General features: G+C 41.5%; 1 protein-coding gene across 1 annotated transcript in view; it reads left to right on the top strand.

The window, feature by feature from the left end:
• Window positions 1–24,309, top strand: part of LOC138515850 (sialic acid synthase-like) — a 273,833-nt gene that overhangs the window by 51,346 nt on the left and 198,178 nt on the right. Inside the window, exon 2 of the mRNA XM_069630594.1 lies at window positions 1,573–1,788. Coding sequence (XP_069486695.1) covers window positions 1,573–1,788 — 216 coding nt within the window. The remainder of the gene's footprint in view (window positions 1–1,572; window positions 1,789–24,309) is intronic.

Raw genomic sequence — 24,309 nt, 5'->3', positions numbered from 1 at the left:
TGGAAAATATGGCGTTCGTAGTCGACATTTCGCAGAGGCGCGAAATAAGCATTCAAAGCATCAATAATACCTTGGAAGGTGTCTGTGGTGGATTCAGGCATTTCAAAGACGATGTCTCGTACTACTGGTCCTAGAGAGTGGAGTAAAATTCCTCTGAGTCGACGCTCCTCCCTTACCCCTGACGCATCAATGTAGACATGTAATTCTTTGAGCCATCTGGCCCATCTGGGGGCAAGGCTGCTCGTGTCTGACATGTCAAAAGGCGGCACAGCCAGTAGTTGTATGGATTCTGAGCCACGATCCGCTCTGTGGGTGGCTTGCCGGGGCGTGGAACTGGAGGAGGGGCTCAGGCTGCCACTGTCCGGGTTTTCTGCAGACATGTTTGCTTTTTATGGCAGTAGTGCCTTGTCTTTGATGTGCGCGTGCAGGTGAATGATGTGAGACCTTGTTGTGTTATTTTCAGCACCCACGTGCTATGGGAAGTTTGCACACACGGTTGGCTCTTTCTGCTGGTGAAGTTGTGTGATAGTGCAGGGCGCGACGACTTCGCACGTGCAGGGCCTGAACATGGGCCTAAGTCAGACTGGCAGAGAAGCGCGATGCGATTACGCGCGAGCTGGGCTTGACGATGGTGTTGGAGTCGCTACTCAGCATGTGAGTGCCCTTTCCGTCGAGCACCGCGTGTAATACGCGGCGCGCGTGGCGTGACTTCACGCTGGTAGGGATGGCTGTAGACAAGTTGACTCTTACTTGATTTCGAAGTAGGGCCGCGTGGTTCGTGAGCGGCTTCGGAGCAGTGAGCGAGGATCCCGGGGTCTCGAGCAGACGGCTGGCGGGATTTTTCTACGTGCTCCGGTACTCGATTATAAAATCCTCGTCGCCATTGTTATCAGTGTAGACCGGCATACAGGCTTGCAATTTGTAAACATGAATCATTACGGGCCGGCGCATACCATGAAGCAGAGACGGAGGCGGTGCGTCTTTAACCTTCTTTATTCTTCTCCGAACTGCCGCGCCAAGCGCGGTAACCCCGCCTCCCACACCACGTGGGGCGCAGCCCACTTTGTCCGTCATTGACAGAGGACTGTTCCTCTGAGCATGCAGTGGAAATGAAGGTAGGACATTACACAGGCAATTGTCTTTTTACTATTAGCTCTTGCAGGGACAAGGCCCTAGTCCATTTTAATTTTTGAAATCTCACTTGCATGTGATCGTGGTTTCATAAATGAAGAGAAAATATATCCAAAATGGCCGCGGAGGGCTATGGAAAGGGATCTCTAAAGGAAATGGTCCGTGTTTTTCTTCCTGACAACCATGGTGAGGTAGAGACAGCACGAGACAGGAGCAATGAAGAACAAAATTGAAATACATGTTTTTCTATTTAAATGTACAATGTTGCGTGTCAACAAAATGAGATGTGGATTAGAGTGGTCCGCCCCTTGCCTACGCAAATGGATAAAGTTCCTGTTCTGAGCAATCTGACTAGCTTTGCTGCGCCGGCAGGGCGCTAATAACATGTATGATGTGGGGTTTGGGACATGGTCAATGTAACACAGTGCCTTCCCTTTTCAGGATTGCGGTGCAGATTGTGCCAAGTTCCAGAAGAGTGAGCTGGAACACAGATTCATCAAGGACGCCTTGGACAAACCGTACACCTCCAAGCACTCATGGGGAAAGACATACGGAGACCACAAGCGCCACCTGGAGTTCAGCCACGATCAGTACAGGGAGCTGCAGCGATATGCAAATGAGATCGGAATTTTCTTCACGGCTTCTGGCATGGATGAGGTAAAATACATAATTTAGCAAATAGCAAAGCGTTTCGAATAGTAATGTGACCCCGTCAGCGTTACGTGCAGGGTTCTGACACTTTCTATCTGAAAAGCAGCATGCACAATTTGTATGTGTTGTTTCCACTGCAGCATCTGACCTCTTGTTAAAATGGGTGCTACGTGAAAAGAGTAACCATTCGGACAAACTTCCAACAACACAAACCTGGACAAATATCACTGCCCACATTTTCTTTCCTTTCAGTTCCTTACCTACTTAAAGTGAGCATTTTGGTAGAAGAAATACTAAATCATGTGGCTCCTAACTCGTTATCTGTAGAAAGGTCCCAGGCATCCCTATTCTGTTTGTACTTTTATGTATACTGTATCCATGTGCCATTTGTACATATTGTAAATATGTCAAATGTAACATTGTGTATCATCACAGCCCACAGGCTTCCGTAATTTATTGTGTTTATTATGTACCCTAAGAAAATGTCTTACTTCTATGCCTGTCCAGCACCCCGATACCTACGGGTTTGGCGCTCTGTACAAAGGATAAATAAATAAATGTGGCCCCCTTTGAGCTACGTGAAGATGCAGGGGGCGTGGATTAACTGTGCCAAAAGTACTTAAAAAGAAAGCAAAACGGACAGCTAAAAGAATGGCAAAAGACCAGACGAGAAAACATGGAAACAAATACATTTCAAAAAGATAAGTGTTGTGGTGTGGAGAGTGGTAAGGACAGTCCCCAATACTTCAAATGGAACCGTTTGGCGAACCTCACATATGCACTCAAACAGACACGTGATCACATTGATGCAAAAGCTAATGTAAAACAACATTGATACTTAAAACGCAGCGTTGTGGAAGATGGCCAGATAAAGCAGCAGATGTAATCATGGCAGAGGGAGAGGTCCTGGAATACCACTCAGACTTAATCCCAAAACTAGCCAACACAACACTACTTCTTGCCTATATCAGTTCAGCAATGACCAGCTGTTTCCCGTTGTTTTGTTGTACTGATCATTTGGTAACAGTGGTGGAAATGGAAAACAATTGGTGGGGGATCCCACAAGGGCCAGGATGGGGGCAGAGTTTGAGGGGTGGGGGCGGGGCAGTGCCTGAGGAGGCAGGGTTTAGGCGGGGCAGAGCTTGCAGTTGACCTCTGATCAAAGGAAATGTCCAAAATAATAGTTTAAAATAGTGCAATTTCTTTCATGCTGCTTCTTTTCCAAACTATATATCAATTACCTCTTTCATGGCACTGGTGATGAGTTACTTCACTATGTGGATAATAGATTTGACCAGTGTTGCTGAGTAAATAGTCTTTAAAATGCACAATTTGAATCCCATTTTATAAAAAAAAATAAAATAAAAAAAATTCCCCCTTGTCTACTATTCAAACAGGGTCAGAAAAGGAATGCATTTCCATTTACAACTGTGGGCCACTTTTTCATTGGTGCCTGAGACCATTTTATGGCCCAGTCTGACCCTGCTTAGTACATGTATACACAGAATGTTTGGCACATACACACAGGAGCAAACCGTACAAGCCATATGTGCACCTAAACTACCAACAGCAATGTTAGTCTGCACTGTGATCTGAGCTCATGCAGAGGAGTAGTTTAAGCAGACTGTGAACAAATCATTAAGAAGAGCAATTATTCTAGCTAAATGGTGACAGAACAAATAATCTGTGGGGAAATCCTGGTTTAAACGGAGGGATTGTCCTGCAACCTCATTCTTAAAAACTGCTGATTTCTGTTCGCCATAAGCAACATTTTCTTTTACGTGTACCACACCCGGCACAGCTCCTGCTGCTCCCCTCTGAAAGCAGTTAGGTGGCTGCATCTTGTGGATTGGTTCAATGTAAATAGGGGTATTTATTTATTCATGCAATGTTTGTCGGATACCTGTATATTTATTTATGCAATGCTTAAATAATACAGGTCCATGTATCAGACAAACATTTCATAAATAAATAAACCAGGTCCTGGCTGAGGACTGTAACTTCCTCTTGTGACACCTTGCACGGCGTCACCAGAGGAAGTTAGTTTGCTTTTCCTGCAACTGTGACCTGTATCAAGGTGAGTCAGAGAGTGTTAAGTCTTATGTCAAAGATGACACACGCACCTGCAAGAGGCACAGCTGCCTACAATGCACGCCAACTACCCACATCCCACTGCACCTCTCCTCCCATCAGAATGCAGGCACGAAACCATTCAGTCACTAATGGCCCATTATTAGCAGTTTTGTGCGGTACATTTTGATTGGAGGGGCTGGTCATGGCAGCAATGTGCTGCTCCGCCCATCTACTCCATGCTGTTGTGGGTGCTTTTTTTTTTTTTCCAGTGGAGAGCATGGGTTTCGGGCGGCTGACTCTGGCCGGATTCCAAGATCCAGCTACACATCTCTTTCCAGATCTCAGATCCGGCCGAGAGCCGGCCCAATCGCCAGCGCTGTTTGGTACACACCAGACCGGTCATGAGTAAAAGCATATATTTTCTTTACCAATTATTTCTACTGTATATTTTATTCATCACAAACAGGTAGATGGAGAGTTTGGGGTTAGGGATATAGAAAGTGTATTGGGGGCATGGGTGAGGTTGGCATGGGGGTCTCCCCTGCATTTTGCAGTAAAAAAAAATGGTAAATAATGTTGATGTTCTCACCCACAATCAATACATTTTGGTGTTCTTACATAGGACCGATCATTTATGGTTAGAAACTTGTGTGGTAGTGCCTACATTTAAAAGCAGGCAATGCTCCTGAAATGACCTGACAGCTGTGTTAATACACACAAACCTACACCATGAACATCTCAAACTTACAACCGCTACATTGTACCTGGTTCAAAATCCCCCAAAAAATTCAACACATCTCGAGATGCCCAGAGGAGCTTTGAGAGGCTCATGTGCAAATGTGATTTAGAATGATTGCCACCGGGCTATCTCAGAGATGCTCCAGGAATCACTGCATGTGTTGCAGTTTTAGTTTTTTTGAGTCAGTTATAATGTTTTTTACTGCCTAAAAAGGGCATTGCATGAATTGGTCATGGATCGGCCTGGACTTGACTTTGGTCTCTCTCACTTGAGTACAGGATACAACATTACTTCAGTCCACAACACAAATAGTAGGGGATATTACCGAATCAGTACTTGGGTGTGATTGTCTGTTTCTGCTGCAGCGCCCACATTTTAAAAATGACTTGAACAAAAACCTGCTGCATTATGAGTTATGCATCTTTTACTCCCACTTCTCTTCCATATGTCCTTGGCCCATTACACTGTTTTGTTCTCCCCACCGTACTCTTATATCGCTCTTTTCAACTTGCAAATCAATATGGCTTTCATGTATATCTGATGGGAGTCTGCCTTCCAACTTTAAGTAAAACGTGATTGCATTCCGATAGTATTGCACTGTTCAGGAATTCAAGCAATTGAGTGAATAAATGTAAGCATCAAAAAGCAAGATCATGGACAACTAGGCAATAGAGCTGAAGAGGGGGTACCTTAAGTAATTGAGCACATGGCCTCTGTGACAAACTCCCCTGCCTAACTCTAGGGACGTCTGCAGGGGTTATTAAGGATCCTGGTGCCTCCCCACGTCAGAGGATAGCGGGCCCTGGGGTTGTATGGCCAGGATTCCCAGGTCACTCCTTTAGCCCTTATGTGCCAAGGGGCCGTCACTAGGGCAACCATACTCCAGATGCTGGTCCATTAATGGAAAGCACTAACATCCGTGCAGGCCCCAATAACTTCTCTCCACTCAGCCCCACAAGATCTGCCCCTTCAGGGATAGCCATGACCTTCTGTCAGAGTAAAACTAAAGCAGCGTGAATAGGATATGCAGGTGACCTCCCATATTAAGTAGGACCAACATGCCCTGAGACAATACACAGTTAAACAGCCTGCTTATCCTTCCGGGTTGTAACAAAGAAACCCATCAAAAAACCCTAGTTACTGTTGCTGAGAGCCCCACTGTGAGGAAAGCAAGTTCACAGGCCCACATAGGTTCTCCATAAGACTTGAATTCTAGAGGACAATACAATGTTGTTTCTTCACTGTTAACCAGCAGCAGGTTTACTCATGAATGTTGTAATCTTACCAATCCATTGTCTATTGACAGATGTTCCACTTGAGAATCAAGCAATAAGCCCCGAGCAGGGGGGCGGGGTTCATTACCTGAAGTGGTAATGAACCCCCTGCGAGAGGCGTATTGCTATTGGTACTCCGACTTGTAAGATTGGGGTACTAAAATACATTTTCTTCTGTTCCAAAACGCTCTGGCATTTCGGAACAGAAAAAAATGTTTTACAAAATAATGCCCACCTGGGAAGGGAAAACAAAATCTGCTTTCCCTTTCCATGGTAGCCATTTAAAAAAGTAAACAAAACAATGGCCGCCATGGAAAAGTGACTACACATAGTCCCTTATCTCTTTCCATGGCACCCATTAAAAAAAATCCACAAAATGGGCACTATGGAAAGGAGAGAAGGGTCTATGTGTGGTCCCTCTTCCTTTCCATGATGGCCTGTCACAGATCAGGAGCGGACGTGCTGGGGACATAAGTGTTCTCAGCACGCCGCCCTCCGAAATGGACTTTAAAGAAAGTAGGTGGGAGTTGGGGGCAGAGAGGGAATTCTGCGGATGGAGGGGAGGGACCACCCTTACCTCGTTTCCTTTTGGGGGAAGATGGTGGCCTACAGCTGTGAGACGGCTTGGAGCGGGGTGATTACCGCTGGTTATTCCCCCTCCACTTTTCAAGCCTTCTCATTGGCTGAGAGGCTGCCATACCCCCTTCCACCAGGTACTAAAGATACAAAGTTACCAAATCTCTAAGATCCAAAAAAGACAGAGGCATACAGTGTTGCCAATCTGAAAACCTGGAAAGGCAAATATAAAGTGTGTGGTCACTCATAACCTTGGGAATGAGAATACCAATATGCGAACCTGGTGACTCCAAGCAGAATCTTTCAGGTGAGAGGTGTGAGAACGTGGGCAAGAAAATCTAATGCAGGGTGGGTTTAGTCTCAGGTGTAGATAAACATGAGAATATGAGATGTTTACATCCTGATCATTATTTTGGCTCATCCTTTGGAAGTCAATGCCTAAAATATATACATTTCTTACAGTCTGTCTTAAGACACATCTAGATCCTGGATCCCTAATGACATTCCCTAGAAACATCAGGAATATTGTCCAGCCTAATGTGGAACTAGTCCACAGTGCTCTGCAAGGGGACCTTGCCATGTGGGATACCTTGAACTTAATATTTTTGGACAAAATAAGCATTGGGAAATTGATGCAATGACAACGATAATATGCACACTAAGTAATCATGCATGTCACAATACTGGTTACAAAATATCTCCCACCAGAAGCATTGCTGACAAAATGTGTTTTGGCTAGGAGAAAACCAGAGTTTTGAGAGGAGGTGTCATACACCTGTGCAGTGTGACAGATCTGGTATTCCGTACTTTTGAACTGTATCAAGAGAGGTTTGTGCTATCCCAAGCAGAACCCCTATTCATGTTCAAATAAGGATATGCCATACTCAGTAAATATTGATCCGATATGGCTTCAGGAAGTTGTGCAGTGATCTCAATCCTGAACTCTAGATTGGAGGACACTATTATCTCCCTGGACAGAACTAAGAACATGTGTAGAATAATGCACACGTTGGGTGCCAAGGTGAAAGTTTCTTTATTGGACAAGCCAAGTGCCTATCAGTAACATTCTTACCATGAAACTGGAAGGGAAGAAACCACAGTGAGGTTAGTGGGTTGGTAGAGGGATTTTACTGCTGAGCCAGCTATTAAAATGGCAAACTGAATTGAAGTTATTCTCATCACTAATGGATGTCATGCTGCAAACTCTGTTTTTGTTCCTATGAAGGTTTGACCTTTTTTTGTTGCTGAATGACAACTTCTGAATTTGTTTCACTGTTTTTACCCCTTTTTTTACCACAGAAAGCAGGGGAGGGGAAGAAAATTTTCAAAGTGTACATTAACCTGCCAGACAGGCTAAACCAGCGAAATATGTACATTAAATGCATTGGAACTCACTGTGACATTTCAAAGCTAAGATTAAGAGGTCAGATGACTGCTGGAAGAGTGGCTCTGGGAAAAGTAATTATGCATACTGCTTTTGGGGCTGCCCAAAGATTAAGCCTGGCTGGGATCTGGTAGCACAGAGACCAACCCCGTTAGCAGGCTTTGAGGTCATCCTTGTTCTAAGAACAGTGACCTTCTGCATAATAGGGAAACAAGCAATGCCAGAAAAAAACAAGGGCAGTATGGGTGAAACTTGGCCTATTGGTGGAAAAAAAAGATCCTGCATGCCTGAAGCATGGCAGATCAGTGAAGATGGAAGACTAGCTGTCTAACATGGCTCTGAAGCGTGTGACCCTCAGAGCGAGGTGGGCACGAGGAATTCTAGCATGCAACATGGGTGGAGTGTGTAGACTGCTTTGGGATTTAGATGGATCTTGTGGTTGTGTTTTTTTTATTTGGATGCAAGCACACTTTGTTTTCCATGCCTTACAAAAAGCGAGCATTTGTTTCGTTGTGATGCTGAAAACAAGTTTTACATTGTTTATAAGAAACATGTTGTAATATCATTGCATAGAATATGCCCTTTGTTCATGGACTGCTGCTTTACAGATTAAACTATCCCTGGCCTTACAGGGACATGAATGTTGGTGACTCACCCCGGCTGCAGTGATTGGAAGAAAGTATCTGGCTGTTGTAGGGTCATACTGTCGAAGCTTGATGTTTTTATGAGATTACAGGCCAACCAAAATCAGATTGTCATCCTCCTCCTAAGAACGGATGCTTGAAATTCCTCCCAAGAGACACATGCATATTTGTGAATTGCCTCCTTTAAAATTCTTGTGACCAGCAAATATTTGTGGTTCACTGACAGCCAACATATCCCAAACCATCTTTAACTTCCTTCTCCTCAAGCACTCTCAAATGTTCCCTTTTCCACTCCATCTTTGCGCCGATTTTGATTTGTGTCTGATGGGCAGGGCAGGGTAGTCGCTGGATTTTCCTGCAAACTGCTGCTCAATTTCCATTCATATTCATGGACTACTTGTCATAGTTCTTGGGCAGACGCATGCCCTGTTAAAAATCACACATTTTCTAGTTTTACTAAGATATTAAGACAGCCTCTCGTGCTGTCCACGCTTTTCTTTGAAAGAAAATAGATTGCGATCAGGAGATATCTTGAATATAAACAGCTGTCTTATGTCTGTTCTGTTGGATATAGTTTCTGGAGGAGTGACACCAAATTCTGTTATGGTGATAAATAGTGGTATTTTACTGTGGTACAGTATCTATTGGGATAATTTGTTGGTATATTCCCTTTTACAGTGATAAGACTCTCCTCAGAATATAGCCTAACAGCTGTTTTACAACACGGGTCACTCTCTGCATAAAATACTGGACTTGGTACACTCAGTGGGTAACTCTATTTCCTGCATTGCAATGCCACGCCCAGTAACTGTTTTAAAGTTCCAAATGGCCAACACACCAAATATGTTGAACACAGTTTCTGGAGGAGTAACCTCTAATTCTGCTGTATTCTATTATGTTGGTAAATAGTAGTATTTTAAAGTGGTATCGTTTCTCTTGTAATAATGTGTTTGTAGATTCCCTTTTACAGTGATAAATCTCTCCTCAGAATATAGCCTAACAACAATTTTTACTACCAGGTACTGGGCTTGGTACACTCAGTAGGTAACAGTATTTCCATCTGCCAGCATTTTATATACAATGCTGTTGTATGCTCTTATAGCCAAAAAGCAAAATATATATATCACATCATAAGCAAATACTTGTATACACACAAGTCAGGCACTCCTAAGACTCACTTATAAGAAAAATAACTCTACTTCATATTTTACTACATGTGGTAAAATGAATTACCAGCTATGGTAAAATAAGCCTAGCCCCTGTTGAACCTCAGTCTATGTGCTAATAGAATTACAGTCACATAATACAAACACAGCCAGTTTGTTTTCAAACCTCTAGGTTTTTACATAATGTTAAAATTCAAAGCTGTTCAGACAATTACATTTGGAGGTACAAATTACTTGTACATGAGAATGCAAAATGATTTTCATTAGGGTGGTGTTTGCAGACATTAACAGAACTAGCTGTGCACAATCTTATCATCCGACCACGGTTCCGAGGAAGTTGGCAAGAAACACAATTTGAGAGAGTGAAAAGAACAGTGCGAGTACCTCCATGAACATTTGAAAACACATACGCCCTAAATATTGATAAACATTGCACATGAAATGATCTGCTTCCATATCTGATTGCTTGCCAGGCACACTGCAAACCCCTCATTTTTGACCTATATTACATAGAGGCTGCGATTTACTTTGCTTGACTGGAATTGGAAAAATCACCCTCAGTCTATCCGCACACAGATAAGGATGACCATGACCTCAGGAAGCCTGCCAGCACTGGAATCTGCCTGTCTCAGATCAGCATTCAGAAAGGTCTCTGCCCGTCTCTCCCAGCAGGTTCCTGAATGCTGGCCCAGAAACACCCACCAATTATTTTTATGACCTCTCATCACCACTCAAAAAGAAAATGCCTCCCATCCAGATCCTACCCACATCGCCCAACCTGCTCAGTGTTTTTCCCCATTGATAATAACTATCCTACTGTACAACAAATGTTATATCTCTTCCGTTCACCTCCGCAATGGACCTTTGCAGCAAAGCAGAATTTCATGTTTTCATCACTCTTTATGAATCTGGCTTGCACATTTATTTTCTATTGAAACAGAGCCTCCTGCATTTCAATACTGGGTTCATGTTATCTGCATCCAGGCTAATTTGCACTCAATGTTAAAGGACATGTGATTCCATTTGTTGATTGGGATTGTATTAAGTTAGTATGCTAATGTACTAACCAACTGGTGTACCCATGTGAACAGTGATTCCATCTTGGTGGGATGTAGAGCTTGCACCCTGCCTCCTTTTTATAGTAGCAATTTGATGAGTCTCTTTACTGAGGCCTTCTTTCATACACTTTCTCCTTTAATGGTCTAATCTTGTGTTTTTTATCTTGTTTGTTGTATGCAACGTCTTTTTTTGTAAGCGCTTTGAGGCCTGTGGGCCTAAAGCGCTCTACAAGAATGTTAAATAATGTTTGGAAGTTATTAAGTTTGGTGCAAATTCAGAAATACCATCCTGAAGTGAAACAATTTTTAAAACATGCTGTGCATTTCTGTAAAGAGTGGTATTTCCATTCTAAGCACCAAGTGCATTTGCCACCCATGTCTTGTATATGTTTGTATTTCTGTGTTTCTATATAAAGCACACACTAACACTACATTTGCTTACTGAGTTAATAAACCCCTATAATTCACAGCTCCCCAGCTATTCAGAGCCCCCAGCTATTCCTACATCCCCCTCCTTTTTTTAAACTGCTGGGATCCACTAGAAATCACTACAGAAATGAACAAAATCAAATGCCTCAAAATGCATATGTTGCTAGCAAATTAATTATCACCCTCCACATTGCCATCACAACCAGAATCAACATTTTCATCTTAATGGTGAGAACAGTTGACCATATCAAAATAAACATCCTTGGAACTGCCAAGACCATTAAACCTCTTTCAAACCATGTCCCACAAATGAACCTAACTGCTTCTATCAAGCCTTGACTGCTCACAGTAATATTATCCTTATTCAGATTCATCCTAACTGTATGTACTCTTTTATGCTTCAGCAAGAATTCAATATCTGAATAAATGGGAAATGTATTCTTTGGAAAAAACTCAATGTTTTCCACCTTCCCCTCCCACAAATCGCCATTAGCATAAAACACGGTCCGTCCACCCATTGACACCACAGTATATTTAGGGACAGATAAGTAAAACCCACTCTGTTGCAACTGTTTCACAATAAAATATCCATGATAAAGGTGAGTGATCATATATTACGTTGTTGAGGTACTTCAATCTCAGTTTTAATTATGACTACCTCACAAACACCCCCCCCCCTGCCTCCTCCCACCTGATACTCCAGGATCTGACTTCGGTCCACAAATAGCATCTGCTGCATCAGGAATAAATGGCTTGCCTGGGCATATATAATGTTCTTTGACTTCCACACAGGTATCCAGTTTCAGAATTTAATTTTACTAACTTTGCAGTCTAAGATACAATTGTTGGCAAACTGGTCTTCAAAAAGTGTTGTCAATTAAGTTGGCTGATGGATTTGGGTGCTGCTTATAGATGACAAGTGTCACTCAGACTGAGTGTGTCAAATTTGAGGAAAAGTTAGACGTTACTAGTCACTTATTCTCGTGCACCATAAATTTTTCTCACAATAGTTGAATGATATTCATAAGACTTGATTAATTTGTCATGAAATATTTAATTAGTTCAAAATTTCAATGTTGCCCTCGACACGTGTTTCACCAAATTTATTGGTTCATCAGGAGGGTGTCTCAAAAATAATTATATTCCATTCAATTGATTCAGTGCAAATTATTCAACATACATGCCTAGAAAAAGCTAAACAATATTTTTTAAAAACAAACAAAATACATGTGCTAGTGCAACAGCATAGAATAAAGGGTTAGACTGTAAGCGTTCAGTAGAACCTCTGTTTTATGTCTGATGTTACTTTTCACGCACCAGCAATATTTGTACTTACTCATATGCTAGGGCAACCCTACATTTTTTTATATTATATGTATAATACTGATATATATAATATAAAATATATATATCAGTGATTTCATCAATGTCATCAATGACATTGTGATGTCATCTTTGATGTCCTGGGTGTTAGTGTTAGCAGTTAGCGAGTTATGGTTGCTTATCTTAGCATAACTGCCGAATTTCAGGGGTTTTTCGGTTTTACTTTGAACCATAACGTCCCTTCGTCCCTTTTAGCAAAGTTTTTTCATTGAATATATATATATATATATATATATATATATTATATATATTTTTTAATTAGCCGTCAACTTGGTCAAGCCTCTTCAACTCATGTTTCAGGTGGAAAGATTTGATCAGATAAACATGGATGAACTGTTCCACTCTCAACTCACCCTCCTTTTTTAGCAATCCTGTACACTACGGGTTCACCCTTATTTGTAATTGTATATGGTCCTTGCAACGCTGAAAGAAATGTAGTGTTTGTGTTTTCCCTTCCCAAAATTAAATTTGTATACCTGATCTCCTGCCCCATATTCTTTTACAGATGCCTTCCTATCATATGTTTTTGCACCATCAGCAGCCTTTTACAAATTCCGTTGCACAAATGCAAACGCATGTTGTAAGTGCTTCCTCAACTCTTCCACATATTTGTGATTTGTGGATGCATTTACAAGGACTCATTTGTCCTGTAAAGTAAATGTTGTGGCAGCACCATTTTTCTTCCTGTCATTTCATGGGGGCTGAGATTTGTTGATTTAGCGGGAGTCGACCTGATGACCATTTATACCAATGGAAGCCGTAGCTTCCAACTAGAACCTGCTTCCGCCACAGTTTTCTTTAACATATCCACTATTGACCTGCTACACTGTTCCACTCTCCTGAACAGTAAGGCTGGTAAGAAATGTGTAGTTTTCTCTTCACACCCAAAATCTTCCATATCTTTGTAATTAATGCACTTGTGAAATGACTTCCCTGGGCTGACTCTATTCTTTGGGGTAAACCAAATCTTGAAAAATATGATTTACAAGTAATGTGCCGCCGTTTGCGCACTGCAATCCACGGCTGCAATGCACTTCACCCATTTGTACATTAAACAAGTTACTGTTAACTTATACCTGTTTCTCTTGCTGATCTTTTTACCGGCACGCCATAATCGATTTTCAAATCAGATCATGGGAGGGCAAACCGCTTTTCATAATGGTGCTCTATGAGTAGGCGACGCTGGTTGTAACTCTGCACATACTAGACACCCTCTGGTGTATACTTCAACATCGTGGGACATGCATAATCTTTCAAAATGTCTAAAGTTTATTGTGAACCTCTGTGTCCTGCAGTTATGGCATCATGGGCTAACAAATGGTTATAAAATGGACCTAAAATCAGATCTTCCTTTTGCGCTTTGATGAGGTCCTGATCGGGAGTATCAAAACTCCAATGCACCACAGGCTGCTCAACTGCTTTTGGAGTCTTGAAGCATGTTATCGCATCTACCTGTATTTCACCAAGCAGGTGTTCAGTGGGAAACAACTCTCCCATTACAGCTCCAGTCTTGGCTAACTGATCTGCCTTGTCATTCCCCTTTTTGTCCTCACCTGGCATCTTCAAATGGCCATGTATTTTCCTCCAATGTACTATCAAATCATTCTCTGACACAAGTTGGTCTATGGCTTGAACCATCTTGCCATGGTTAAGTGGTTTTCTGTTATAGGTGAACATGCCTTTTACCTTCCAGCCAGGTAAATATTCTACAAAGCTATTCTGTGCATAATCAGAATCAGTTACTAGAACTATCTCTTTAAGTTTCTTTTCTACAGTTGTAGAGACTTCTTTGTAAATAGTGGCCAGCTCTGCCACCTGACTACTAGGACCAATCCTCATGCTTACACTTGGAATGTTGTAGCATCTAAACCAGATATTTCCTATACCTGCTACACGCTCTTTTCCTGCATTATTTTCTACATGGAATGCACATCCATCTCATACACAGCTGGTAAATCCCTACATATTTCTTCATTGAATGCTTTGTGTGTGGATTGCTCAAATTCACTCAAACTTAGTTCTAGCTCTGTGTCATCAGGTGCACATTCGGCTGCACAATAATGCAAGTCTGCTAGCTTAGCCCCCGGGCAACCAGGCTCTTTTTATGTTGACCATATCTCACTTCCACAGGAAAACCCTGAAGTGCAAAGGTCCAGGAAGTAATTCTGGATTGAACTAAATTCCCTGGTCTGATTCTCTTACTTTGCAGAAACTGCATAGGCCCGTTATTTGTTTCAATAATTACTCTTTCCCCTTGAATTATGGCGCGGAAATGTTGCAACACCCAGACAGTGGTCAGAAGCACTTTCTCGCATTCACTGAACTTAGTTTCTACTTGTGACAAGGCCTTGCTGGCATAAGCAATAGTTTTGTTATTCGCATCATGCTTCTGATATAACACTGCTGACGTGCATTGATCAGTGAATCCTATCTCTACAAAGACATATTGGTTCTTTATTGGATTTGACAACTTCATAAGACATTCCTTTAACTTGGTCACTGCCTAACTTTGTTCCTTCTCCCATTTCCAGGATACACTGTGCTTTAGTAATCTCGTTTAAAGGTTGGGTAATCTCTGCATAATTCTCTATACATCTCCTATTGTAAGCTGTCATCCCTAATAAACTAATTAATACTTTCAGATTGGTAGGATCTTTCAGTTTATGCATCACCTCCACTTTCTTCTTTTGCTTGTTTAACCTATCCATGGTCACCTTATGACCTAGGAAGGTCACCTCCTTTTTACACCATTGTGCTTTCTGTAAAGATACTTTGGCCCCAGCCTTCTGTAGCAGCCTAGTACATGCCTAATCTCATTGAAGAGGCACTGCAGATTTTCATTTTTAATCAGCACATCATCAACAAAAACTATTGTCCCACTTTCAGCTGCATCCGGGAGCACCTTGCTCAGGAATATCCCAGACTCACTCCCACTATTGACAAACCCAAAGGTCAAGTGTGGAGTCTGCCACAGTATTCTTTCTAGCTCTATTGAGGAGGAGCCTATTAGCTTTACTAAACCACATATCAACCCGCATTCCTATCTCAGCCAAGGATGCTGACAGCCTACTAAAGTCCTACAGACAGGCGAACTGCGACATATCTAATGTAGACAGCCAAACCTATCACAGTGATGCAGAAACAAACATGCTAGATGCTCCGACAGCCTCAAAGATAGATAGTGTTAATCCCCACCACGGAAACAAAGAAATCAGCCTTGAGACACAATCCACCGCAAAAGACAAAATGAAGCACTGCTTGATTGAGTCTATCACTGTGACCAATTTTACAGAAGAGAAAACAAACCATACTGAAAGATATACAGCAAACCATACCGAAGAACGATTCCTCTGCCTCGACGGGAGTGCAGTTCCAATCGACCTATCCATCTACCACATTAAGTGAGTTTAAAGAAGAACCATGGTCGTCAGGAACCAGTGGCGAGTATGAAGCGAGAGGAAAGGATTGATCATCCATTCTTAGCCTATCCTCACAAAAAGAGAGCAATGCACGCAAAGACTCAATGGAAGAATCATTATGAAAGCATAAGGACCCCTGAACAGAAAGCCACAAATACATTCCCCTTCAACGCTAAACTGATGGAGCGATTATCACTCGATCTGACAGAAATTGAGGCTTTAATGGAATTACAGGATAAAAATAGAAAGCTAAAAAAAAAGAACAAACCAAACGCTCCCTCTGACAAGCAGACCCGAGATGAACCCTAGACCTAGTAATCCTATGGCCAACAAAAACCAATCAATGTGCCGAGAGAAAATGGACCCAATGAATGAACAGAGAAAGTGCACTTGCGCAACAACTTTGACAGCTCCCCGAGAGTCTATAGCGACCTCCATGGTCGACCTCCAAAACATGTTGATGGCGGTGACGACCCAAACCATGATCCCATACATAAAGCTCCACGAATCGAACATGGAGACTGTGAAAGAGCACACAACCTTACTGGCCTCAATATATGCCAAACACAAGAGTCTAGAAGTGATAATAACAAAAATCCAAGCACGCCTTAATAAAGAAGCAGAGATCAGCTACAACTGGCAACAACGACTTGCTGAAATAGCAAGACAAGACAGATCGGATAAAGCCGCACTAATCGAAGCTCTAATCGCCATAACAGCAACAAAAAGCTTGAATACACAAACAGAACCCAAGGAGGCAAAAAACACTAATAATGGGACGCAAACTATAAACCAAAAATAGAAGTCAACAGTGATAAATCAAAAGGTTTCTCAAACGGAGGACAAGAACATCGACCGCGATATTCTACTAATTGACCTAACTCCAGACTCACCCCCTGTGATGCTGCCAAAATCCTGTCCTCTGAAGTGTCTGACCAAACTCCTAAAACAGACACCCCCATAGGAAAGCCAAAAAAGGGGACGCAAAATTACAGCATCTTTGAACAACAAAACCCAAGTGAAGCACCCAAAATAAAAGAAAAAACCAAAAAGACATTAACTAAAAAGCATCAAAATGGCTCAAGAGCATTTCTGAGAAATGTAATGCACAGTGTCAATGAAAATAAAAAAGCTATACAAAACCAGCGTCAAGAAACAAAAATAGCCAGATCTAAAACGAGCATACCAGTGCAATCTAATCTGAAAGGACATTCAAAGAAAGCATCAAGAGATTCAACAAACCAACAACTCAATTCCATTTGCTGGAACAGAGGACAGTGACGAAGGAAACACAGAATCATTGATGAACCTGTCAATATACTCTGAACAAGAACCTGAACATAAAGCGAACGAAAATCCTGAGAAACCAACTGAACAGGGAGACCAAATCAACATGTCATCAATGATAATACTGGACTGCTATGAAGAGACCCATGAAAGCCCGATGATAACTGCAGAGATATCATGTGAGAAGATCTCAGATGGCGATCTAACTTCGTCAAATAACTCTTTAACCTCTACGCCCTCAGAGTCAGCGAACTCGGACCAAACCTTGAATCTAAAGGGCCAGATGCATCCCAAACCAATGAAATCTAGTCAGATAGAACAAACGAGCGCACTAAAATACCCACAATTTGTTAACCCACTTCACAAGATCCATCGGTATATGTTAAGACTAGAAAGGACAATAAATCATGATGTAAAACTGATCATGAATAGGACGAACACCCTTTGCCTATTTCAAGCCATCCCAAATTTAAAGTCGATCACAATGAATTCAATTGTTTTTTCATTAACGACAAAAGTCTGGATGACATTTTGATACATTGTCACACAGAAAAAACTCTGAGGAAAATTGCTTCATCCAAGAAAGACATAAAATACCTTGGTTTCGACCCATCAATAGTAGAATGCTTCGCTCAGCAATATTTAAACATACACCACGAGCACGTTCTAGAAAACAGCCAAATGTACTCAGAAATTAGCAGCACCGAAGACCTAGAATACACCAAGCTCTGGGACCCGCACAACAAGAGCTCCAATGAAAGTGACATCAGCTTCCACAACCCTGATACACATCAGCATAGAACGAGAAGAGCAGGCACCAGGAGAAGTATTGACAAAATCCCCTTCTGGAGAAACCTCGACTCAACAAATAACACCAATGATTACAACGACAAAACTTTACTATAACAACGAAATTCAGACATTAATCGGTTTGGGACATGTTGTTCATGGAACACACATGGTCACTCACATTTGTTCCACAAAGCACATGCAGGTTTGAATAATGCCAGCATAATATGCTTACAAGAGACCTGGCTCACTGGTCCGCTAATTTGCGAAGGATACCTCACGGAGACGAATCCCACAATTGCAGGAAAGGCAGGTAGACCATCAGCCGGTCTCGTCACCTTAATCAGACAAAACCTTTCCTATGAGGTCATAGAATACACAAACCTAGACACCTGTGCACAAAACACAATACTCAAAAAACGAATATCACCGGAACTGGAACAAACTACAAATGATGTAGAGAATCCCTCGAAATATCTGAGCATTACCATTGTTTATTGGAACCCAAAGAAACACGAAGACGAGCAGACAACAGACACAATCCTTTCCGTAATTGACATCAACACACAGAAATACAAAGGTATAGACCACATCTTATGTGGCGACTTTAATTTCCATATTTATGATTAGAAAGGAAAAAAGCTAGAAGAACATCGACTTGAACCCCGTGCAAGAAGATGGTCAGCTGAACTAGACAATAGGAATTTCATCCGCCTGGATGCAATAAACAAAGACACATTGACCTCCACTCCATCCTGGTCATGTGGAAGCAAGCAATCCCTAATAGACTATTTTTATGTCACGAAAAGAATTTCAGCAGCCATCAAGGAAGTAGAAAACATATCCAGCAACCTAAGCGACCATTACATCCTGAAGCGTTCGTGGGACTCAAGCGGCACTTCCCCAAGGAGAATACACATCCCTCCAATAACGGTAAACTTCAGAATGAACCAACTCAAAATTGCCCACCACAAACTAAAAACCTTGACGGAAACACTCAAGAATGCTGATTTTAAAAGACAACAGCAAAATAAACTACAGATGGCTGCTGAATCAGTTCAAACTGACAACTGTCCGGAAAGACCTTCAACACCTGAGGCATCAGTACACCTATAATGACTTGATTGCTGCAAAAAAAAAAGAAATGCGAAGAGAAGTTAGAAGAGCAAAACACAAAACGAGTTTAACCAAAAAAACAAAATACATAGAGCCAAGCAAAAATTCAAAAATTGGTTAAAAGCGAAAATGATACAAGAACAAGAGAATGCAGAAAACATGATGTCTATTCTCAGAAACAACAACACCCGATGTCTGTGGGACCTGTTAAACTCGCATACTAACAAACAAGAAGCAATGATAGTTGATGTTACTGAGCAAGACTGGACCAGATACTTCACCAAGTTATATAAAGAAAGACCAGCAATCCAAGGAAAAACCATCACCCAAAAGGAAAACACATGGGAAGTTGTATATGAAGTAAAAGATCTCGAAAATGCGATCCAGAACCTAAATGCATCACGGGCCCCTGGCCCTGATGGGCTATTAAATGCAATTCTCAAAAAGGATCCTAAACCATGGGCGGAATTCTGCAGTGCAATCATCGACCTAATCAACAGCACCAAAAGGATACCTACATCTTGGCAGTTGGCAACAATAATCCCCATATACAAACAGGGATCCACCAAAGATCCAATGAATTACCGCCCTTTGGCATTAGTAGATCCTCTGGGGAAAGTATTCGCAAACCCCCTCCTAGCAAGATTAAACGCATGGTGAAAACTGACCTACCACCAAGCAACTCGACAAACGGGATTTGTGAGAGGAATTGGCACAAGCATAAACCTATTAATTTTGAACATACTAAAACACGAAGCGGACAAGACGAACACCCAAGTGTATGTTGCATACGTAGACCTAAGACTCACCTTCAATACCATCAACAGGGACCTCCTGTGGAAAAAATGGAGCTATGGGGATGTCCTAGTGACATACTAGCACCTATAAAACTCCTATATTCGAACACCAAGATCCAGGTGAGAATGACAGCAGATGGGATTGTAAGCAACAAAATCAGAACATGGCACATGCTCAAACAAGGCTGCCCGTTGGCTGCTGCCCTATTTACCCTGTTCACAACTGACTATGAGTTAAGCATCAACTCCCCTCATATCAACCCCCCGAAACTTAACAACAGTGCGGTACCATGTCTGATCTATGCTGATGACATTATTCTCCTTGCAAAAACGCCACGCGGTCTGCACTAAACGAAAGGATCGAATACATGGATCACAACGAACTCGCCATAAATATAAAAAAAACAAAAGTCATGACTTTAACACGGAAAGCCCAAGGTAACTTGAAACTCCTGGTGTTCTTCCTTCAAAACCAACGATTGGAACAAGTCACCACATACAAGTACCTAGGAATTTGGATAAATCAATCAACGGGCCAAATTCCTTGGGCACTCCACTTAAAATCAAAAGTCAAATCGCTGGCCAGACAGGGTTTAATCATCCACCGGAAATTTGGTAAGTTCTCGATCAAACCTGCCTTAACTTTTTACAAGCAAAAAGTAACAGCAATCTTGACATACGGGGGGAATGCCTGATTAACATGGATCAATCTATATGGATCCAACTTGAAGCCATCTACTGGCGGAAAATCCTATCTCTGCCACAATCAACCCCCATGCCATGTATACGCTACGAGCACGGCCTTCAATCTTTGCAATCCACAATCACGTGGAAAATCCTTGACACATACAGGAAACTGAATAACGAAGACAACATCGCAACACTTGATATATTTAGAGCATAGCCACCAACACCAAACAACTCTGTACTAACAAGATGGAGAGAAGCCGTAGAGCTCATATGCTCGGAAAAAAACATATGACTCGATATGCTGATAAAAAGGCCTTAACAAGCCAAAAAGCATCTGGCTAGACTAGACTGGATTGAGGCAGGAAAAAAGAAAGATGAATACAAGCTGAATCTTAAATGCGACGGAGAAGTAAGAGCAATAAACCAACTGCCCCATTACCTCAACCTATTCCCAGATCGCCAAATACGCGACACCTTCCTAAGATTTAGGTTAAACATCCTTCCGACACAACAAATCTTAGGCATATGGACTCTGAATCCCTCGAACAGTACTAACTGCAGATTTTGCAAAGCCACTGAAGAAACCATCAAACATATAATAATGGAATGTTAAGTGTTGAATCAGAAAAGGCTGACATACAGTAAAAGATACAAGTCAGAAACCATCCTATTAGACACTGAGACACGATGGAGCTATATTTTAATGGGAAACAACAGAAAAATGGTGTACACAATCGTCCACTTTTGGAAGGACATCACTGCTGCAAACTATACATAAGTGTTTTAAAGACTATGCTATTTTCGTTTAGAGATTCTTTTTCTTTTTCTTTTTTTCTGTTTTCATTCATATTATCATTAAATTGTACCAATATGTTGCACAAAAGTAAGGTTTAAGAAATAAACCAAATGCATTTTAAAATAAAAAAAAAAGGTGTCTGGGACCACACATATTGTGATCTGTAAAAAGAAAATGCAAAAAATGTTTAAATATCTTCAGCTAGTGGTACATACCAGTATCCAGCTGTAAAATCTAATGTGGTAAACACGTTTGACCCGTGAACCTGTGCGAGACCCTGATCAATACATGGAATGGGCCACCTTGAAACAGGTACCTTTTTGTTTAATACTCATGGATCTGCGCACATATGGCATTGGCCATTAGGTTTTAACACACCTAATCTAGGGGTATTTGATGTGCTATGAATGGGCCTAGTAATTCCTCTAGATTCTAAATGTTTGATTATTTCAGCTAGTGATTCCAAACATGCCAGGGGTAAGCTATATTGTCATGCAAATACTGGTTCCCTACCATGTCCTTTTGACAATGCAGCAACATGCAAATCTGTTAACCCACAATTATACGCATCTCTGTTGAATTCCCAAAATATGTTTCTCAATTGGTCTTTTTCTTCATTTGTGGAAGCATCTGCAGCCTCAATTTGCTCTTCTACCTTTTTAGAAAGCTCTGGGAAGTCCTCCAACAGAGGAACCTCTGTACATTCCTCTAACCGTGTGGCTGTTTCTCTTTGGAGAGTCGTGGAATATTGACATCCATTTCAACATGTTGCCTGTTTTTCTGTTTTAGCCTCTTTTAATTCAACTATGATGCAATCAACTTGATGACCGCACACTATTTCATTTGACTCAGGATACACAAACCAAACTTTAAAGATTCCTTTAGGTTTAGAGTCCAAGGATTCTGGAAACTCACCCTGCTCAGTCACATATCTTTCAGGGATGTTCCCAAACACTGCATTACTGAAATCTGCAGTGTAATACAATTTCTGCATTGCCATTCCTATTGCTGAACCTTCTTCTAAATTAATGTCTTGGCACCCTTTTTTATCCACCAGGATTTGAATGGGCCCATCTCCAATCTCTATCAGTGGTGTATATTCACTGTCTAGCCCTTGCTGCCTCATGGATTCATTTAGGCATACAAATGCATCAGCATCTTTTATCTGTTGTTCCTTTCTGTATTTTAATGCTATTGTAACTTGTCTGGTGAATGAGGGCATGGCAACATCCTTTCTACCTGTAGTTCAACTGAATAGGGTGCCATCTGTGTGCAATGATAAGCTTGTCTTTTGTCCTCAAATTCAGGTGTGGCCCCACCTATCCTGGACCACACCTTTTGATTTAGAAAGTCTAATACCATACAGATTCTGTGCATGATGTCATTTCCCAAATTAAAAGTATGTTGTGTCCCACTCACGTGCCACATATTGTGATGGATACTCTTAGGACCAATTGTACTTGTTAACATGCAACTTCCTACAATCATTTGCCCTGACTCTGAACCATCCATGCCAAAAATGTGTTGATTCTTCATTCTGAATTTTGGCATCTCTTCCCTGTCAATTATCTGCTGGAGTACTTTTTCATTAATGAAACTTAATTGTTTGTTTGAGTGCTAAAGTGGCTTCTATCATTTAAGAATGCTCATTTACATGAATAGGAATCCATGGCTGCCCATCTCCCATGTGTATTTCTGAAAGGGTTGAAATGTGCTTTTCTGTATTTATTTCTGGATTGACATTTAGCTTGCATAGCTCTTCATTTAGATAAAAACACAATGTGTTTTCATCTATTTCTGTTTGCCATTTTTTCTTGGGGTCCAAATAAATCTCCAAAGACTGCTTCTCTTTCTCTCCTCGCATTTCACCCTGAGACATGAGAATGTTAGTCACGCTATGCACACAGACATTCTGAAGATATACCTCCACTGCACTTTCTGTATTATCAACGGTATGGGATTCTCTTACATTGTTGTTTTGTGTCATTATTTTCTTAGTCCTCAATGGTTTTTTGGATTGGGACCATAATACCGCATTTACACCATCAATGAGGGGCGACAACCTCTTCAGGCAATTCGTCCCTATGAGGAAGGGTATTTTACTGATGGATGTGACCAATACTACTTGTTTCATCCGATGCTTCCCTATCGTTATGTCAACCTGAGTGACACCTTCGATAGGTATTTCTTCACCATTGAATTCTTGCACAGGGCCTTCATTTTGTCTCACCTTTGTGTTTTTGTGGGAATCTCCCTTCATTGATACTTTTTACCAGTTCCTTTTCCATTTTCATGGCCTGGGCACCAGTTTCAATCATTGCATATGCATTACATTTTTGTCCACAGTGATGGGAGCATAGTCCCTGTCTTGGCCCTTCTCTAGCACACAAAAAGTGTTATTTTTTGCTGATTTCAGGGCTAACTTTCCTTTGCTCCTTTTTACTGCTTGCTAGACACATGGGCATATGAAATGACATCTTTCCCTCCTTTTTGCCCACTTCATTTTGAATTTCTTTGTCTATTTTCCTAGGCTCCGAACCCATTTGGAGTGTAGCCACCAACTGCCCCTCTGACCTGGGACAACCAGTGGTCACACTGTTCATTTTTGACTGAATATTCTCACAGGTGTCATATGGCAGCCTGTCAATTTCTGGTACAGGACACTTATCTGTATTTTGCATGGTACCTGTTCTTTCTGTCTCTTGAAATATTTGTGGTTCAAAATACTCCTCAGGTGACTGACCTGCAACCTCCTTTTGAGCTGCTGTTTTCTCTGCTACAGATCCTATCTCTTCGCTTTGTGTTTTATTTTCACATTGGATGCTCTTTTTATATCTGCTTCTCTGTTCTTTAGGTTTTTCTTGTTCTTATTTCCCTTTTTGTTCTTCATCTTCACACACTTCAATG

Source organism: Ambystoma mexicanum, chromosome 6q (assembly GCF_040938575.1).
Source record: "Ambystoma mexicanum isolate Mex_15411 chromosome 6q, UKY_AmexF1_1, whole genome shotgun sequence".
Classification (NCBI taxonomy): domain Eukaryota; kingdom Metazoa; phylum Chordata; class Amphibia; order Caudata; family Ambystomatidae; genus Ambystoma; species Ambystoma mexicanum.
This window is presented reverse-complemented; position numbering and strand designations above follow the sequence as displayed.